The 22,126-nt window shown below is 35.7% G+C and overlaps 1 protein-coding gene across 5 annotated transcripts in view; it reads right to left on the bottom strand.

Moving 5' to 3' along the window:
- LOC121739192 (rab11 family-interacting protein 4-like) overlaps window positions 1-22,126 on the bottom strand; it is a 116,743-nt gene that overhangs the window by 74,614 nt on the left and 20,003 nt on the right. For 2 of the 5 annotated variants that reach the window (XM_042131544.1, XM_042131541.1), the window contains exons 1-5: window positions 10,036-10,201; window positions 9,556-9,653; window positions 8,550-8,668; window positions 5,123-5,206; window positions 4,699-4,743 (exon numbers count right to left, since the gene is read on the bottom strand). In XM_042131544.1, the coding sequence (XP_041987478.1) occupies window positions 4,699-4,743; window positions 5,123-5,206; window positions 8,550-8,668; window positions 9,556-9,653; window positions 10,036-10,186 (497 nt within the window). In that variant the 5' untranslated portion in view covers window positions 10,187-10,201. Of the gene's footprint in view, window positions 1-4,698; window positions 4,744-5,122; window positions 5,207-8,407; window positions 8,471-8,549; window positions 8,669-9,555; window positions 9,654-10,035; window positions 10,202-22,126 lie in introns of those variants that run through there. The other 3 variants (XM_042131542.1, XM_042131545.1, XM_042131543.1) reach the window with 3 other exon arrangements.

Below are 22,126 nucleotides of genomic sequence, written 5' to 3'. Positions count from 1 at the left end.
CATCACCATGAATATTTTAAAACTGGAATGGTTTAAAAGTACTTCGCGCTTCATATTTAAGGTTCGAGGCTGATCCACCTACACTACACGGAGTTTTGTTAGCAAAGTCATGCTAAATGCCATGTACACGTTCTAATATCGAAGAACTGCATACTTAGCACTTAGCATATTGAAAACTCCTACGTAATATGGAAATATGTATAATAGATGACGCCTGCAATACTGCGTTGCGCCAAAATAGGGAACTGAAACTGATATTTAAGTGACGCCGCGTAAAAAATCGTTTTGGATATGTTTTAGATCGCTTTTTTCTATGGTAAAAAAAATGTAAAACAAGAAATGGAACAGCAAGAAATGGAAAGGGCGTAAGCGACAAAATGGTTTTTGTCACGTAATTTAAAAACCATAAATAATATATTTCATGATATAAGCTATAGGCAAATTATAGTGTAGCATACACTATAATTTGCCTATAGCAATCTATGTACAAATTTTGGAAGCTTAAATCACTCTCCTCTGTTGGCAAAATTAGAATCTCTGTTTTTATAGAGATCTTTTTGATTAATTATATTCTGTGTTATAAAAGTGGATCAATCGTGTTATGCTATGGGTAATTCAAAGATAAAGACAAAATCGATGTCGCTGCAGCCAAATTATAAAGGCGTCACCTTAAATTTTGACTTATGCATTAAAGTTCATATACTTACCTACGTATATTAACTTTATGGACTTATGTGAACATCTAATGTACCACTTTTAATGCAAATAAAATATGATTGATTGATACTACTGATTGGAGATCTCCAAACAGCAGTATGGAATTATAGCTAGAATTAAAGCTTTTATATGGCGCACTTGCCGGGGTAACGCGCTTTGCCACATTCACTATTTGTACTATGTATTATATCATAAAACGTATGTAACATTTTAATTTAAAAAGCTTTAGGCAGAAAAAATGTTTTTGTTAAAATATCACTATTCAAGTAAACCACTTAGTTCTTGTGAGCTAGCTCGTCCCAGCTCGTCCCAGCTCGTCCATAATATTTTAATTTATAAAGTAAGTATGAATTTGTTTTGAGTGGGGGATGACAATTTTTTTAGCCTACTACATTAATAATTGTACTTATAAATGTTAGATGCCAGTTAGGTCTTAACTTAGTCTTATAAGCCTTTGATTTTTCTGCAACCTTTAATAAGTTTTGGTTCAATCAATGGACTTAGAAATATATATTACACCTTATATGTAATATATATTTCTAAGTCCATTGATTGAACCAAAACTTATTAAAGGTTGCAGAAAAATCAAAGGCTTATAAGACTAAGTTAAGACCTAACTGGCATCTAACATTTATAAGTACAATTATTAATGTAGTTTTAATAAACGTTTGAAGTACTCAGTAACATAACACCGATTTAACGCCAACAAATTTTTAACAACTAATTAGAACTCTACGTAAAGTGAAAGTAAAACATTACATAAATAATTTTTTGCGGGAAATGATGAAAAATATTTTACACAACATCATTGACAACATTGTCATGGTCTATAATAAAATTATTGTTTCTAAACCACAGGCCACACCCCACTATTATATTAAGATCGAATCTGATCGATGAAGCAACATAATGTTGTAATCGCTACGAAAGGACAAAAAATAAAAACACTTTTTCGTTCGTGAGCATACGCCTTTTGCGTTAATAGTGTTTTGTTTATAGCTTAGTTAAATTGTTTTCCGTGGACTTTTAAGAGGTTGTATCTTTTGGTTGGCATTAAAGTCCTCCAGATGTAAAAAGCTCGGACACTAGCAACTTTCCGTTAGTACCTAGCAAAAACAAATTGGCGCTTGTAGATTTATATCTTTTCTATCCCATACCATTTTTACATACTTTTTTTACGTATAAGCGCCAGTCATTAACAACGCTAAAAATTCTGCATACTTATTCTTTTTTTGATTTTCCCAACCTCTATTCGAAATTCGAGCGGCAAATTCTGTGTCGAAACTGTAAATTACTGTAAAACGTTAATCTTAGGCCGAAATTGGCCGCATTTTCTGTCTGTGGGAACGTTACTTCGGCCTTCACAGTATATTGTGAGTAAAAACAATACAAGAGGCGGTGGTGAGTCATCTGTCATTACCACAAGAGGTATCTATTGTATCCGATTACAGAACCACAATCGCTTATCCATTTCAGATGATGTAACTTATGAAAACAAATATTTGTGGAATCCAGTAAAAACTGTTACGTAAATTTTTCGTTTGTTCAAAACTATGTTACTATACGTATTAAATTACCATTCATCGTATACTTACCTTTAATCTGCATTAGGTAAAAATATCCAGTTAAAATGCCACATAAACTTGTTATGAGAATTAAGTTTATCTTTTAAACTCTTCGAGCAAAGTGCTTGGCTTTTACATACAAACTTAATGGACCATAATTAGTCTTAATCAAGATTAAATGCAATTAATGCTTTTACTGGGATTGTGAAAGTAGGCCTGATTTAAATCAGTGACTAGGTAAATAAAAGTAATTAGTTAGAAATTATAAGGAATTAAAAATTTGATAGATTGGCTGTTTTGGCAACCATTCATACTTAATATTATAAATGCGAAAGTGTGTCTGTCTGTCTGTCTGTTACCTCTTTTGGACCAAACAGCTGAAGAGATTTTGCTGTGGTATGGTTATACTTTGTGTCCCAAGAAAGGACATAGTATACCGGAAAAATGTACGGTTCCCCGTGCGATTCTTCCGTCGCCCATGGACACTCGCAGCATCAGAAGAGCTGCAAGTGCGTTGCCGGCCTTTTAAGAGGGAATAGGTTAATATAGTAAGGAAGGGAAGGGAATAGGGGAGGGAAGAGAGGGGAATAGGGTAGGGGATTGGGCCTCCGGTAAACTCACTCACTCGACGAAACACAGCGCAAGTGCTGTTTCACGCCGGTTTTCTGTGAGAACGTGGTATTTCTCCGGTCGAGCCGGCCCATTCGTGCCGAAGCATGGCTCTCCCACGTATAATAGTTCTTTAGATCATTAGAATAATCTTATTAGAATGGCTTGTAGTAGACTTCGTAGTCTAAAACAGTTCATATTGTGCTTTCTTACTAAAACATAGCTGCTTGAAGCAGTCTGCTTCTACAGCTTCATTATGCTTCCTTACTTGTACTTTACTACTTGTACTTATTGCTTCTACAGAACCCAAGGATTCATAAATAGTACGTCTTGTATACATAGCATACATACATATCTTAGTCTTTTATTTCGGCTAGGAAAAAAACAAACACAAAAAAAAAATGTTACACGGTGAACGTTTTTTAGTGTTTAACAAAATGGTTAACCTTCGTATAATCACCCTTTCTAAACTGCCAAGGTACACACTATAATGATCATGTCGTAATTTATTTAGTGCTAAAAATTTTGGTTGAATTTTAAAGATATCTTTCCATTACATTTTTGTTGATTTTTGTGCCGGTACAGTAAAACAAATAATAATAGATAGTCATAGCGATCTTATTGCGTTTTTTTTGCCCTTATTGAGAAGCAGTAGGTACATTTTAATCAATTTTAATCTACGAATGATAAAATATTTTAATAAAATCTTAACAAAGCTAAGTACGGGGTGTAATGTTCCAGATTTAAAAGTCACAATTTATTGCGCAAAATATCTGGCAACTCGTCCTACTAGGACGAGGTCTTGTGCGAAGACTAACCACACTACCCCGATCTTTTAATAATTAGTGATGAAATTATATATTTTTTATGGGACTAGGCCATATAACTTCCGCTGCGCCCTACGAAATCTATATAGGGCCTCTTAGAATTCTTACATGGACGCATGGACGTCTTAAATAATAGTTTCAACTTTAGCAGTAAGCGCTGGAGATGAATTATGCAACGTCCCAATTTCTCAACAATACCTGGCCTCTGCGTACATAGGTCAGTGGAAAACATTCTTAAGAATGTATAAGATGTAATTTTGCTAACATTAGCAGCTGAGTGCAAGTGTTTTGTTCGAAGTAAAGAAGTTCGAAGAAAGAATCATCTATTGTGGTAAATTTATGTATTCGTAACATACAGATTGAGATAAGAACTAACTTCTGCAGTATAGGTAGTAACAAAAACGCCACTTAGCTTTGACACCACTATTCAAAGAGAAAAAAAGTTTAGTTAGGGCTCGATATTTTAAACAAACTGCCTAAGATATTTAATATTTTACATTACATTCATTTAAAGTTTGCCTGCGTATATAAAATAGCAACGCATCTGTTGTATTTAAACTTTTAATCAGGTGTTTGATTATTTATATTAATTGTTTATCAGTTACTTAGTTATAATATCTACACACAAAGAAAGCCTATTTTGTTAAAATAATGTAATCATTCGAATAACTTTGCAAATTGTAATAGGCTAATCTAACTACAATATTTTAGGCTGACTGCATACACACGTTTTCCGTATCGGAAACCCGAATGCACAGAAACAATCGAAAATACATTTACTGCCGTTTTTTTCCGCAAAGGACGAATTCCGTTCGTACGTATGCGCTAGAGTCTAGACTCACGGAATTCTAAATCGAAATTCCACATCGGGAAATCGCATACAGAAAACGTGGGTATGCGACCAACCTTAACCAGTTTCTTATATTTAAGTAAAGCAAAACATAAATAAAAGAAAAGCAAAAGATTAAAATAAAACTTACTGTCGCATGGAGCCCCATCGCCTATTCGGCAGATTCTCTTGGTGGCTAGGAAAAAAATAAAAGAAATAAGCTAGCTTACAGTGCACAAAACACAAATAAGAAGCAAATAAAATAGGTGCTATAACTAGCGTATTTACGCAAAACAAAATCATAAATCGAACAACTGTAGATTTAAGTTTTGATCAGTACATACTGGAATCAAGTTACCAGCGAATGCCACTTGACTCAACAGTCAGCACCAACTACTATGCACTGTTTAGAGGCATAGAGTCTCATACATCAAGTATAAACCTCTATGCCTCTAAACAGTGCACACCTCATAAAAATAGACATACATAGCAATACAATAATATAAAATAATATGCACAATTTATCAGAAAAGTATAACACCCATGTACTACAAAACAAGAAAAAGGTAAAATACCTGGGCGGTGTTCTCCGTAAGCTAGTCCTTGTCCAGGAGTGCCGGTTCAGCTGATTGCGGGGACTCTGCGTGCCGTTTTCTAATCTGTGAGAAAAAAAAAAGCATTTGTGATAACAGGCTAAGGATTTTTAGGCTCTTGGACGACATTATTGCAGAAGGGGGTGGATGAGAATCGGCTATCAATAATTAATGATGGTGTTAGATAGGATGATTACCTATTTTTGCGACAGCTACGCTATAGGTTTTTGACAGATATTGCACAATGTTTGCTATCAAACGCCTGTCTACCAGGATATTATTATCATCCTGCGGATGTAATCAGACTCTTCGTATGTGGAGACCTTTAAAATTTTGATTTGATTGAAGGGCATTTTCAAAAAAACGTGTACCCTTGCAAAAACATGTCTATATTTTTTAAGGTCATTTATTTACCTTTATTTGAATGTCATATACAAGTGTGTCATAAAAATATTGAACTAATGGAACTATGAATGGAATAAGTTAAAAAGAACGCTGAAAACGTTATATTATTCTGATATTATTGAAACAAAATCGAATTTTCGACGAAACAGATTCCGTTGTGCGACTAAATGTAAAATACAATTTAATACAAAAAATACAGCAATAAATGGATTTCTTCGTTTATTTAATCTAGTGAAATGCATATTTAATTATTTATTAAAAAAATATAGATAATTTCAAGGATTAACAAGAGTAGCAATTATTTTTAATCCATAGTGTGACTATGTGACCTACCCACTAGGTTATTTTTCATTTTTTTACATGAGTAAGTAATATTTAACATATTTAAAGAAGTTTTTATAACACAAAAACCTTTTATTTAAACATTTTTATTGTTGCACGACTTATAAAAGTAAAAAATTCTTTGATTTCATAGATTTAACTTCATTAATTAGAAGGGACGAACATCTCATAATCATAAAGATGTGTTCACATGTCTACGAATTCCTAAGTTATTATTTTATTAATGACATCGGATTATATGCACGATCAAAGTGCCGAAATATCCATGCAAATATGCACGAAAAATGGTCGAAATATGCACAAAATATGCACAATCAAAAGTCACTTAATATTAAAATGTATTATTTTTTTGAAGACTTTTCCGGTAGTGACATTAGTAAAAGCGCCAATTTTTATAATTTCATAAAATCCAAGATATTTAATTTCTTGAAATAAATACTTTTTATTTATTTATTATACACCAATAATAATTTTCTACCAACATTTTCCGATTGCAATCTTAATGCCCACGGAAGTTAAACTACCGAAATATGCACTATCAACGAAAAATGCATATAATCTGATGTCTAGTTATTATAAATCGGCAAATATCAATGACACAAAATGATTTTCAACTTTACTGATAGAAAAGTAGTGGAAATAAAATCAAAATTATTTAAAAAAATAAAACTTTTAGGTACTTAAATTTTAAATAGTACCTAAGTATATTTGTTATTGTTAAGGAAAGGCGACGCCTTGATAATTTGGTTGACTAAAGCTAAGAAATTAAAGTTCATTGTCCAGTATTCATCATGTCTTTGTCTTTGATTTACCCATAGCACACGATTGGTCAACTTTTATAACACAGAATAATCAATCAAAAAGACCTGTGTAAAAAAAGGGATTCCTATTTTTCCAACAGAGGAGAGTGATTTAAGCTTCCAAATATATATGTTTATAAAACTAAAAAAAAAAAACGGTCACTAAACAGAACATTACGGTCGGGTTCTTTTTTCATGATTATAATTTTAATTAATTTGTAATTAAATTATGTTAGATTTTTCAATAACAAGACATTCAATTGATACATTAAGTATTTAGGAATCTAACATATGTTTTTTAAGTAACTTACTTTAAGAAAAAAAATAGTTATTAAAGATTTTGTTACAACTTCTGGGAAGGGGACAGGTGAATTTAATAGTTTTCGGTACTTAAAAACCCTTATAAATCTCATACTAAATAAAATTTTATACAAACGTGAATGTATTTTAATAAAAGAAAACTTGTTTTTTCTCCTACATTAAAATTACAAAATGTTAGTATGTAATTTTTTACAAATAATCTGTAGCGAAGTCACGGGACAAGGTAAAAACCAGGGGTACACATTTTTTTGAAAATGCCCTGAAGGTATATACACCTTCAATTCAACTCCACAGTTCAAATGTTACATACATGTGACATTTGAGCTGTGGAGTGAGCGTGAAATTTTCATATCCAAAAATAAATGTCAAGTGACATTAAACTAGCTCAAACCTTTATTTTGGTGACGGGCTGAAAGATCCTTGTCAGTAGCAATGTGGACAGTTTGTACTTAATGTACTACATACACAAAGATGAAAATAATTCTGATGGCTGATAGTGTTAATGCATGTATTACGACCTGCATTAAGACATATTTTTCTTTTATCTTTACGACCTTGTACAATTCTAACCGTAGAGAGTTACAAGCATAAAAATAAACATCGGAGCGTGCAAGATGCATTTTATGATGTTTTTAAATCATAAACGGATAAATTGGGTCAGTACAAAAGTAAAACATTACTATAACGGTTGTGATGTAACTTTGCTGTGCAGTGGATTGAATTAGACGATACTGAATGGAAAGAAGCAGGAAAACAGTGTTTGTGATTTGTTTTCCCGGATTTTCATCACTGTATTGATAAGAAATTATAGAATGATGTATATAAATAGTAGAAAGCATAAGTGAACCTTGCTGGAACATCACACTTCAAACACACTTCAGACACAAAGTCACAGGCTCGCATTTGATTGGGATCGGGATTCCTCGAGCTCTTTCGGTAGATTGTTAAAGAATATTGTGAAGAATAGCTGTTGCCTAAGTTCGCTCTACTGGAGGAAGCACCAACTGTCGCAGACAGCAGCCGCGTGGAGGTTTTGCTGGTAAAGCAAATGTCGCTAACTAGGCCTCTGCAGTTTTCACCTCCAGTGTCCAGTGGCCCAGAGATATGCGGAGAGGAAGCACGTTGGGTGAAAGTAGGTAACCCTGGGTGCTCCTTATCTCAGCACCTTGGAAGTCCCACATAGCTGTGACGTCACACTGCTGGAAAGTGACAGGACGAGAGTGCAAGAGAGAGACGGACAGCTGTGACGTCACTCACGTGTTGTGGGCGGGGGCGTCGGCGTCGGCCTCGCCGTAGCACTCGAAGTTCTCTGTGTCGGAGATGGAGTCGCCGGGGCTGGTGCTGGAGAGACACAGGACGAGGGTGCGAGTGAGAGACAGACAGCTGTGACGTCACTCACGTGTTGTTGGCGGGGGCGTCGGCGTCGGCCTCGCCGTAGCACTCGAAGTTCTCTGTGTCGGAGATGGAGTCGTTGGGGCTGGTGCTGGAGAGACACAGGACGAGGGTGCGAGAGAGAGACAGATAGCTGTGACGTCACTCACGTGTTGTTGGCGGGGGCGTCGGCGTCGGCCTCGCCGTAGCACTCGAAGTTCTCTGTGTCGGAGATGGAGTCGCCGGGGCTGGAGTCAGCGTCAGGTCGGCTGGTTGATGGTGACCCGTTCTGGAATGTTCGGTTATTCATTAATATTATCTCTCGGATCGGATCTCGATGTAGGGTGCTCGAACCTTTGTCCGCCATTTCGTCAGGAGGGAATTTTCGGCCAAAATACGTGGCTAGGCTGGTTAGCCGGCTAGGGTGTTTACAATATCTGGAATTTTTTGACAGGGGTTCATGGAACCTAAAGTTTGAGGAACCCTGATGCCATTTATCAGTGCGACAACCAAATAGGCAGCTCAGTATGTATCCATGAAGTCTAATGAAATCTTCGATTAAGGTTTATCAACCTAGGATTTACTTTAAATTAGAACTGCAAAAGTGTGCCTTAAAATAGTTAGACGTTTAATAAAATTTTGGATTTATGATTGTTAACTTATTTGAGTTAACTTTAACCCAGATTTGTGCAAGGTAGGCCTTAGATTACTCAGATACTGTTAAGGTGCGGCTATCTTGTTCTACAGATAATTCTTTTTTTCGCTTTTTGCTTGATAACTCGAATATTTCTCACAATTTTATCGACGGAAATACCTATATAATAATGATTGGCCAAGTTTTGCAAAATTGAGAGGCAGACCTTCTGACGAGACGGTGTCACATTCTTAAACAAAAACTGTCAACTCTGGGCCCCTAGACAATCAATTTTATTGTGTAATATCTTTGAACAATAACAATGAACAATTTATTTGACAATAAGATTGAAAGGCGGGCGTGTTCAATATTAACAGTAGACGGTCAATAATATTGCACAATACGTGATATTGCACAATAAAATTGATCGTCTAGGGGCCGATTTGTTTGCGATCACAGCCTATATCATGCAAAGGTTTTAAGTATTATACTAATACTAGTTTCGTATTATAGAAAGGTAATGTAGGTTGGTTAATTGCTACCTGTAGTTTCCTGGGCAAGTTTCCGGGGGAGGCCCGGGGGGACTTGTTCCGCTGGAACACGCTGGGCGCCATCATGACCGACTCAGGGTACTTCAGCTCTGGAAAGATACAAATTGTGGAATAAGATAACTTTGCCTGATGCCGTTGCCAAAAATATTAATCTTAAAGTTCTCTAGAAATAGGTTAATGGTCTTTTGATCATAATTTAATCCTATCAAAAACAGAAAATATAAGAGTTAAGGCCAATCAAGGTCAAAAAGATAATATATTGATATCTTTTGGGTCATGTTGTTAGTGTACTCATCACTTATTTGCTGTTGGACTTAAAACCGGGCTTGCTTAAAATACTGGAGATGAACTTTTAAATGTTTACATTTACTTCATGTACCTAACCCAATCATCTCCTATATGACCTAGAGTCAGCTCTGGGGCCTATACAATAAAAGGCATCTATGGAGGGCCCTCTAGGCTCTAACGTACCATACAAAATCTGATTGATAATCCGACAGACGTAGACCAAGAGGCGGACCACGAAGACCAGCCCTCGCCACCACACCTCCAGCAAGTAGACGACTTTGACGACGTCACTCCGTATCACCACTACCAACTCTGACACCGAGGTCAACACCATTTGAGCAACAATCTATCACTATCATCACACTAGCTAAAAGCCATTTTTGGTCTCCTTTTACAGTTAATTTGTTACTTTATTTAGTCCATTCTATTATAATATTATCTCATAAACGCAAAAACCATCTGACACTAAGGCTATAAGGTTTATGGCAATATGTAAGTAGTTCTGAAATGTCAGACTCAACTGGTCTGCAAACACTGGGTAAAATCCTGAACGGCCACTGTATTCAATATTATTCTGACATGTTTAGACCATTAACAGAATATGACAAGGTATCCTTGCAGGATTGTAGCATTGTCATAAGGCCTAAAATCTTAACACTAGGTCATCAAATGATAGAGCTACATAGGTAATACTAAGCCATATGTCCACTGATTACTAAAACATATATTATGACTATTCGTTTTACATTATGTTTACCGTTTTGGAGATATTATGTATTATATAATTATATCCGCTTTCACAACATATTTGCATACTATTTTCGTAGATTATCTGTCGTGTTATAGTTTTTGTTTCCTGATGACATAAGAGCATAACGGTGGCGAGTAATTTCCTTTAGAAACGGCAATGTTGGTCAAAAACATTTGAGGAAGTAGCCATTGTTAAACAATTCCTAAACACTAAATAGAAGTGGGTTTTTGGGTGGGGACAAGTCTTTATACTTATTTTTATGGCTCCGTAGTCAACAAGGAACCCTTATAGTTTCGGTCTGTCCGTCCGTGTGTCCGTCTGTCTGTCTGTCCGCGGTTTTACTCAGAGACTATAGGACCTACAAAGCTGTAATTCGGCATGAATGCAGCACATATTAATGGTCAAAATGGTATATAAAATCTTAAAAAATATTTTTTATGGGACCTCTCCTACACATCAAGCGCCCACCCCCACCGTGTGGGATGTCGTTGGATAGGTTTTAAATATTACGAGTTATTTAATTAAATATTTTCACATTCTTTATTCTTTTTTAGAGAGAGTTATTCATAGATCATTTTCTGATTTAGGGATTTATGAAATATGAAGTTTCAAAGTGGAAAAATCGTTAGAGTCCTGTGTCCCTCCTTTCTACCAGCTAAACGGTTGCTTCTGGAAATGTGAAAAAAATTCACGAGAGTAGGATATGCTGAATTTAAAAGGAAAACTATTACGGCTAAGAAGACTTCATAAGTTATTGAGTCGATCAACTATAGAACTTTTCGTTCAAATTCCTTTGAACGTAACTGAGATGATGTTGTTAGTAGTGTAAACGTTGATTGGTCCAGACATTTATAACGTGTAACGTTATAAATGTCTTGACAAATCAAAATTATGCGGTACTACGGAACCCTAAATTGTAAATAAATTATGAATTTTCGTCTCTGAGTGCGGCAGTAAGACATAATATTTTCACAAAAGTACTGGCTACATAATATTATTTACTTAAGTCTCTACAGTACTAAACACTTTACAATAATTGAAGTAAAAGATGATTAATTATTTGAGTACTTGCTTAGGCTGCATTTAGTAGCTGTTTAGTTATTCAGTTCTGAAGTTAGCTATTGCAGGTCACTCTGATATCGGATATTTTAAGCTGTGTCAGCTGTCACACGCTACGTTCAATTACTTACACCCCGTTAGTCACGACTGTAAGTTCATGTTTCATAATTTTCCCTTATTTTGCACAAAATGTTTAAGAAGTACTTACAGCGGGGCTAAAATGGTCACATTTAGCAAATCCTCTCAATCAATTCACAAAATGAATTGCCAAAACTGTTAAACTCACGAATGTCAAATTAGTACGAATTTAGACATCTGAATTGCAAACAGAGTGTCAATTTTGCGATTTAAAAAAAATTAACCATAATATTATGATTCTCCAAAGGGACCAGTTTAGCCCCGATGTTGTAGTAGTTTATGCCTTTAAAAGTAGTTTGTTGTCTATAATGTAATGCTAATGACTAATAAAAATGACCTACTTAGTTCTATTATTTACTAGGTAGTACAATGATATAGACCTGCATTTTGACTTCTACCTCTCATAAAACAAACGATTATCTTCAAAACTTAAGGCAAAATCGTCAAGTCTTTAACTGTAAATTAAATGGTTCATTCAATGAATTCGCCAGTCAAAATCAGATTACAGATTCAACGAGATGTGCGACACATACACCGTGGGAAGAGACCAAGAGGCGTTATCAAGGGAAATCCAGCGATGTAGGTCATTTCAGCACTCACCAGTTAAGTAGCAGTCACTATAGTCGCCCTAGTGGGACACGCTCTCTACACAGATATCTTATATCGCGTTGCGCGCGTTCCACTTTATTACACGACATCGAGAGAGCTGTAAATGCATGTCCTGGACCCCAATTCTCAGACTTTCAATTCACTTTCAATCGATTAATAAATGTATTGAAATGACACATTTTCGAGTTTGGATCAATCAAATGCTAATGTAGTTAAGAAGCGCGTTTCAAACTTTATAAAATACTAGCTGTCCCGGTGAACTTCGTGTCACTTCAAAACCTTCCCTGGACTTCTACGAATATTTTAAGACTAAAATTAGCCCAATCCGTTCAGCCGTTCTCGAGTTTCGCGCTTAGCAACACATTCAGCGACTCATTTTTATATTATAGATGTTTCATAACGAAAATTGTAAATTTTTGATTTGGTAGAGATAAAACTAATGTAAAGGTACAAAAATTTGGAAATATCTTAATAATCTACACTCTGCCGTGTAGATAAATAAAATATTTCCTGTACATTCTTCACTTTTGACTAGATTGTTTGGATTCAATAAGTCATAAAATCAAAATATTTTAGAATAGGTAAGGCCAGTATGAAGATTGCTCGCAGTAACTCCAAAAATCTCTTTCATATTCGCAGTTCGACCCTAATTACTTTAATAATTGTCTAATTAGCTCATTTCATTGCAACTTTCGTTCGAAATTAACAATGAAATGGTTTGATGTTTTTCAGAGCATTTCGTCATTTGTTTTTGTGCATTAAATTAGATATGTATTATGTACTGTGTAGTGAAAACCGACGTTTGGCGTTTCTGCTGCGTCCTGTTGGTGTATTTTTCCTAAATAATTAATTTATAGCTGTAATAGCAGAGCCGGCTACGCGTTGCTGTGACTAAGGTTCTTGTTATATTACATTGCACAGTATTGAGCTTCTGTAATATAGCGAACAGATAGAAATTTATCCAATAACAGCAGTTGAGCAGTTGGTACCTTTTGCTATTCTTTGTTAGTTTAGAAAAATGAAATCTACATGTATTCAAAGAACGTATTTAGGTGTATAATTAAAGATTTGACAACATTGCTATTTCTATCGTGATATCACTTTCCATGTAACACGTTAAAATTTTTAATTAGCATATCACAGCTAATCTTTACTTAATCTCACTAGCCTAGTCTTAATGTAAGTATAGCGGCATTAAAAAATATATTTGACACTTCATAAGACTCTATCTGTCAAATCTGACATTTGTATTTTTTTCATCAAACGCACTTTTCACCACTTTTAAACACATTTACCACTAATTTGCTCGTATGTCTTTCACTATTTTACACTTGTATTATTATTAATTAAAACGATATAGCTAGTCCAGCCAAGCCGGAGCGTCGGCCACGACTAGTATTAACTAACTTTAATATTACGCTAACAGCGATTATTTGCAAGCAGTTAAATTATAACCATACCTAACCGTCCATAGCGAACATGGTAATATAGATTAAATTAAGTGATTTCAGTTTCGAAAGTGAAACACCTTATCGTCTGTTTTGTAATGTTCTGTAACAAAATATAATGTAAAAAATAATATAAAAAAGAAACATGAATAATTGAATAAATGGTAATATTAAATATGCACTAGATGCAGATTCCAGTAGTAGAGTGGAGCTTTTCAATTACTTGAACAAATATCACACAAGAAAAAAATATAAAAGCTACCTACGCAAAGCTTGCTGTAACCAGAAAATGAGGGTATCATAGATCGATGTGGGATGTTTTCTACAGTTGGCAATTCCTTGTACGATTCGATATGGAACAAAAAATCTTACAATCAAATTTTCCGAGAGACGAATACCAATATTTTCGTGGACGTGAAAGAGATATAAGCAGGTAATAGGTAAGTATATTAAGATAGTGGCCTAATATCGCTCTATCCGGCGAATAGACTTTAACAAAATACAATAAGACGTCTTTTTACTGGCTTCCAGTGCGTGGTTTCACTGGTACAGTTCCCCTCCTAAATTAGCATTTAGCACGTTACAGGTTGTAAAATTTGTTCGTGTAATATGTGAAGCAACCGACACAGTTCACCGGCTGTGTCGCTTTAAATATGCCAGTAACTTGCCTACAAGTTTTGTGACAATTGCATACAACTTAGTACCAGCAAGACAACTGAGCACAACCTAACACCAGTTAGGTATTAGTATTTAAAAAAAAGAGGAAGAAGAAAAATCATGGACGAAATAATAAGTATACTTGAAAACCTGCAGAAAGAATTAATACAGCAAAAAAAAGACATGTATGATATAAAAGAAGACATAAAAAACACAATCAACAGCAATATAAATGAAAAGTTTACACACCTAGAAAATAAACACCTCCAATTAGAAAATAAACTTGCAGAACATTCCTTGGAACTACACAAGATTGACAGATTTTTACTTAGTTTTCTTTGGAATTGAGGAAGGAGAAAAGAAGTATCACGATTTGGAATACAAAATAATAAATATAATAAGCAAACAAAAAAGAAATAAGAAAAATGTGGAAAAAACGGAGGTTTTTTTTTGAAATTGCTTATTATCTTAAGAACTACTGGAGCCATTTTTATGTTATTTGGCAAACATAAATAATAGACCACGTGAAGGAACAAAGGCTATTTTTTGCGGAAAAATGTACGGTTGCGTGAAATTTCTAAATTACGCAAGCAAAGCCGCGCGAAAAATCTATATATAATCTCACCAAAAACATTTTCATGTAAAAATGTTGCCAAGGTGAGAACATAATATTATAGTTCGTCGTGTCAAAAAGTAGTGAGATCTCATGTAGAGCCAAGTTTCTAACCTTACATACTCAACCCTAAATCTAAAAACCTTAATTTTACCCTAAGGCGCGGCAAAATATTTGATAATAATATTATAATGTGTCAGCCGCACGAGGAGAATTTATAAACTCTACACATTAGTCAAAATCGGTGGCCTGGCCATTTATCATTAATTCATTAGTTACTGTATATTAAGTTCAAAGCCCTGGCGAATAACAAAATGGCCAAGCCACCGATTTTGACTTAATATAATATCATACTTAGTTGACTTTATCTTACTATGGTCATAGGTTTCCAGTTTCTTAGAACTTTACAGTATATAACTTAATAGTAAATAACTTGTATATTTAACCCAGATAATAAGAATTCACATTGCAGTTTTTCCATGGATTTATGGATTGCAATTCATTATTTAAGGGTTGCTACGCAACAGAAATCATCGGACATCTTGTTGCAACCTTTCTTGTTGGTAAAGTGCAATACGCATCACAATTATTTATTAGCAAATGGAGTCAACAACTTGCACACTCTTCATTTACATTTGTGAGTATTGCAATAACATGCTAGCACTTGACTCGTTGTATGCGAGTTGCTGGCCTGTTTTCGACGTGCAATGTCGCAATGCCCACGTGACCGGTGTCCACGAAATTTTCAACAAATAGACCGCAATACACGTTTTACTATTTGGCCTTGTAGGCGGATATTTCATTAAATGCCTTATATCGTGATATAACCTTAATATTATTGGTTAGTATAAAAATTAAGACAGTAGATTCTAGTAACTGAAGAAGCTTAAGAACATTTTTTTTTAACGGGCTTTGGCCCACCACACATTCCCAGCACTGTATCTCCTGTGTTGCCAGGATCGACAGCGGTATCCAACCACGAAAACCCTTTGATATGATCTCAGGGAGCCCGAGGGACATGCTAAACTGTCTTGGGACCCGCAACGAAATTAATCAGAAGAAAATAGGAGGAGTAGGAAGATTCCAGTTTCCCTCCCCATAAAAGCGGGAGACAGCACAAAGTTGCAATGACCGAAAGTCAAGGAACTTAAGGGGGAGCACCACGGAAATAAAGTTAATAATTGTGACTCCTAAGCTAAAGCTAAGTTAATGTTAGAGTTTATTGTGTTTGACTGTTGCCAATAATAATTGTGACAAAAACGCTTGAAGGCACGGAAGTTCCTAGCGCTGTCCACGAGATCACCATAGTATGCGATTCCAGATGTACATAAAAGGTTGTTTAGCATAGTAGTTCTTTCATCCTGCCAGAGACTGCACTCCCAGAGCACATGATGAGCTGTTTGTTCAAACATGTTGCCTTCGGTCGAGCATTCCCACAAGAGAACATTTAAGAACATTTTAGCACGAGTAATAGCGTAGTGTCCATAGCAGAGTCTTATTTTGTAACCAACTTTGTGTTTCGTTCATTGAGAAAATGTACGGTTTCCGAAGGGCGAAGACAATAAGTAATATTATTTATGTAGTATCAAGAGGAAACCAGCAGGGCTAAAATGGTCACATTTAGCAACTCCTCTCAATCAATTCAGCAAATGAATTGTCAAAACTGTCAAACTGACAAATGTTAAATCAGTACAAAAATACAGAAATGAATTGCAAGCAGAGTTGCATTTTACGATTTTAGAAAAATGAATCATATTATGACTCATATCATGATTCTTCAAAGCGACCATTTTAGCCCCGCTGTACATCATCATTAATACCACAACATTTAAATACAGTACAGTTTAAGGTAACTGACGTTTTTTTTAAAAAGATGGACTTTTTTCCATCCGGTCCGACATAAAAATTAAAAAAAAAACAGTAACGAAAAAGTGTGAAAATACGAGTGAAATGTTGAGTCACATTACAAAAGCACAAAAAGATCAAAACTAGATCGATTGCGGAGTCGACGAACTGTTGTGTAATGTCCAAACGCAGGCGCATTTTAGACTGTTTTTGCCTCAACTTGGCTCGTTGTTGGCCAACTAAAACTTAAGAGAAGACTAATTTTTAACCCCAGCGTAAAAAGAGGGGTGTTATAAGTTACTTTAATATTATGGTGCAACGAGCTTTTCCGTTACTTGTAAAACCCCGTTGCTAAGATTATTTTCCTGTATGGGTTCCTAAGAGCTATAGCTGTCTAGAGAATTGAGATTAGAAAATCCCAGCCCTAAAACCTCAAATAGGGCGGCGTCCACTTGCTTCATACAGGCTTCAGAACCGGTCTACATAATTATAAAACTGAAGTATTCTAATAAGCCTGCCAGGCTAAATAATTGTAGTCATTTACAGTGATCTTACAAAATAAAATACATAATATTGTTGTCTTCTGAAAACTTTGTAACAAACTATTAGGTACCAGAGGTTGTCGGAACGGAGGCGAATAACTACTTTTCTTTCAGCTATTTCTTAAAATAATTTAAATATGGTTATAGAATACAAACTCTTCCAGTAGTAACTAAAACAATTTGTTGGTGTTGACATCGTGTTTTAGTTTCGGTCACGAGAGTATTAACCTTATAACCCACTATGTGCTGCTGCTTAAAATCAATAATAGTGTTCATGGCGGTTTAAAGGTTTACTTTTTAGGTAATATGTAAAGTCTATGTATCCAAGCCCGTTTGAAAATTGTAAGTAAATTGTTTTGGACAGTTCTGAAATCTCGGGAACTATCTTTGCCAAAAGATCTTTTACATGCAAACGAAAATATTGGTATCTGGCTTACATTTGAAATTGTTTTTGACAGAAGGAAGCACAAGCAGCGATCGACAATTCGATGACGACCGTCTTTGTCCTGACTTTAGTTGGACATACTTACGGCAAGTCATTGGAATTTTTCTTGTGATTAAAGCTAGCGAATAGTGACCATTTTTATACAATTTACATACTTACACGCCAATCAACAAATAGAAAACATGACATTAAGCAAGTGATTAAATATAAATCAATAATTGTTTTATTCGAGTGTTATTGTAGTGGGAGTGTAGTAGGACACAATAACTAATTTAACACTTACACGTACTACGTAATGACTAAAGTTGGTATCAAACAAAATGTATCGTTATAGAGTTCTCCACGGTAGCATTTATCAGCTTATTTATTTAAGTCAATGTTTCGTCTAGAGTTCTAGACTCTAAAAATTTAAGCAGCCTAGCAGTCTAAACTAGACTCTGCTAGTCTAAAAACTACATACATTCCTAACGATAGGCTACGTGTTTTTGATAGGAATATCTTCATACATGAAAAATCTATCATCTACGTCAATTTTAAATCCTTAATGCTAAAACATTTTTGGCAAAAGACACCCAAAATGGGGCCTTATCAGAACGCACAGTTTTGGCTTGAAAGCCATGTTACTTGCGTTTAGCCAGACTGTTATAGAATGGAAATGGACTCTTCTTGCGATTTTTTCTGTTCTTATTTAATTAACGGCATTGCACATGTAACGGCTCATTTAGTGAGATGAAGATGGTAAGATGGTAACGCTTGAAGAGCTCTCACACTACCGGTAACCGGACACCGCTCTGATTCGCGCCGTTTGTGCAACTCATCATGAGATTATTGCAAGATACACTTTTCTCCTTGGTTTTCCCCGTCGAATAGAGGTGTCATAATTTTGACGTGTCTGTCTGTCTGTGTCCGTGGCATCGTAGCATGCAAACGGGTGTGAACCAATTTAATTAAAAGCTTTTATTTATTACTTTTTCTGTAGTCTGTATGTATGTAAGTATGTATGTTCGGGTGAAATTTTGGGTAAGTATATAATATGGGTATCAAATAATAGGGCTCATTGAGAGTAAATTGAAAAGTAATAGAGTCAAGTCAAGCAGTGTCGTGTCGCAGCGTTTCTAATTAATATTTCCAAATATCGTTTAATAATGTTTTACCAATACCCATAATCTTTAGGCACTTTCTTGTAAGTTCTAACCACGTTCTATTGTCTAAAAGTGCGGAACATAGGATGACGAAACCGCTCCGCCTACATAATACCTTACACAGTCGGATTACTCATTGATTCGCAATGACCCCGTATCGAAGTTCAGCATCGTATCTTGATATTGTGTGACTAATGCTTATACCCAGCTCTGGATTTATGTATAGGCAGTCTAGGCCACGGCCTATTGGCAGCAGCGTCCTATGGTGTCTTAGGGCCTAGGGGGGCGGCAGCGTCCTAGGATGGCGGCAGAATTCGTAGGTACATATAGGGGCGGCAAAATAAAGTTGGCCTTTACTCATAAAAATATAAATCCGGCCCTGCTTATGCCTCTCCTCGACCATGATGGGCGAGCGAACGTTTAGATGGCGATATTCGTGGTATGAATTATGATTATTCATGATCGTCGCTAATTGTGCATGCTGTAGAAAGCTTTGAAATTGTAGTTTTCCATCGTGGAGAAGGGCTTTTAGACATTTGAGTTGAGTTGACTGACCAACAATAGGGAATATTACGCAAAGGCGGAATAAATGCCGGAACGGATGTGCCACTAGTTCATACAGTAAATAATTCGATCAAATTCCGACATGTATATCAGAATATCGCGACATGTATATCAGAATATCGACAGAAACGTTGTCAAACGGCGAACAAAACTTTTTATTTACTGTCTATGCTGGTGCTACACTCTAGCACTAGCGTTAAAACATTGCAGTATACAGTGTCACAAAAATAAGTGATATTAAATCTTTAGGGTGTGTATGTGTTCCTTGACGATGAGAGTTCACTGTGAATGTAGCAGATCTGAAAGTCGAAAATTTGTTTTCACTTTTGTATGGGCGAGGGCCCGAGCGTCACGAGTTTCCCCATACAAAAGTAAAAAAAAAAATTGGTCTTTCAGCGCTGCTACTTTCACACTGAACTCTCTATAAGGAACACGTACACACCCTAAAGTATAATCACTTATTTTTGTTACACCCTGTATATTAAATCCTATTGCGGTATTCCATCTTGAAGATAAGTCTATTGAGTTAGCATCAAAGATATTTGACAAGTAGCATAGAAAATAGTTTTATTTATTGTTGGAAAGACAGCTAACAGCTGATTTAATTGCACAATAAACACTTAAGAGTCTTAAAAGCTCTGACTAGACCTAAAAGCAGTCACTTTACAGAGCTATATTTTCCAAGAAATGCCTAAGAAATGGATAACGCGCGATGTAAGTAAATCTTTGATGCATTTAAGGTTACTTCACACCGATCTGAAACGTTACGCATCTATTAATTTTTGATGTCATTCTCAATTGCAATTTTATTTTCATTGAACAAACATTGTAATAATAGGGATGATGACAAGGTCAAAGATTAGCAGATTTTTTCAATAAAATAAATAGTTATATAACGGTAAAAAATTAAGTATTTCCAAAATTTCAGCTTCATAACTTTAGTATTTTTTTATATAAAAGTCGAGTTTGTCGATACGAATTCGAAGTCGAAGATAAGTCGATTTTTTTTACATAAATTAACTAAATATTTATTTACCACGAGCTTTTGCCCGCGGCTTCGCTCGCGTTAAGAAGTATTATTATATACAAACTTTCATCCCCTATTTGAACCCCTTGGGGTTGGAATTTATCAAAATCCTTTCTTAGCGGATGCCTACGTTATAACATCTACCTGCAGGCCAAATATCAGCCCGATCCGTCAAGTGGTTTGGGCTGTGCGTTGATAAATCACTATGTCAATCAGTCAGTCACCTTTGAGTTTTATATATATAGATTCGATAACTTATGCAATTTAAAGCAACTTTTGTTATGGAACCATAAACGCAATCGGCAATATTTAATATACCTATCGAATCGAAAAAGTTCTCTCCCAATGCGTACAAACTACGAAAAAGTGACGTCATTATTTCGTAGCACTTTGTATGGAGCATTTCGGGAAGGTCTATTTTATTAGATTTTTGAATTGTTACATCTTGGAAATTTTTTAAGCTAACAGAGTAATTCTTTCACCGATGTTTCTACTTTTGAATGGTCTTTTAATTACCAAGAAAAAAATAGTCATGATGCCCAATAGCCATTTTGGATGAGTTTTGGTTGGAGGGAGGGGGGGGGGGGGGGGGCGTTTAGGGACTTCATGGGCAGTTTGCCCATCTCTATAGTGCTGTCATTTGTCAAAACTTCTATACACTATGCAGCTGCTCTTGGTGCAGCGGACAGTCGATTTATCCGTTACGTTACGTCTCAGTGTGGCCAGACCCTTTCTCTGTAGAATCCCGAGTATCAGTTTATACACAAAAACAAATGCGCGTTATTTTGATCATGTAGAGAGAATTGGCGCGACTCCAGCGGTCGCAATAGTCGCGAATACTATACTATACTATGCAAGTGTACACGTTGTCTAATATTAGTTGGCGACGGAGAGTCTGAGGATACGAATATTGATCAGAAACACTTTACGCGTTGCCGAATAAATCCTTAAAAAACGCCATTTTTGAGATTGTCTCTTAGCCCTTAAGCCAGGCCTTAGACATTTTTACGATACACATAATTATAATTTATTAATAATTCGTGTAAAACAATAACATCAGAAATTCGCCATTTTCCGGTTTTTTAAAAAACATGAATAGTTTTAAACAAAGTTTAGTTCTCTATGTATATCAGCTTAAAATTTATAAAATAAGTCATGTCTCGCCGCCGTCCACTATTTGAGCGTCTTTTTTTTTTATGAAATAAGGGGGCAAACGAGCAAACGGGTCACCTGATGGTAAGCAACTTCCGTCGCTCATCAGAAGAGCTGCAGGTGCGTTGCCGGCCTTCTAAGGGGTAATAGGGGATGGTAGGAAAGGGAATAGGGGAGGGTACGGAAGGGAATAGGGGTGGGTACGGAAGGGAATAGGGGAGGGTACGGAAGGAAATAGGGGAGGGTAGGGAAAGGAAAAGGGTACGGGGTTGGGCCTCCGGT

The sequence above is a fragment of the Aricia agestis genome, chromosome Z (assembly GCF_905147365.1).
Source record: "Aricia agestis chromosome Z, ilAriAges1.1, whole genome shotgun sequence".
In the NCBI taxonomy this organism is placed as follows: Eukaryota; Metazoa; Arthropoda; class Insecta; order Lepidoptera; family Lycaenidae; genus Aricia; species Aricia agestis.
This window is presented reverse-complemented; position numbering and strand designations above follow the sequence as displayed.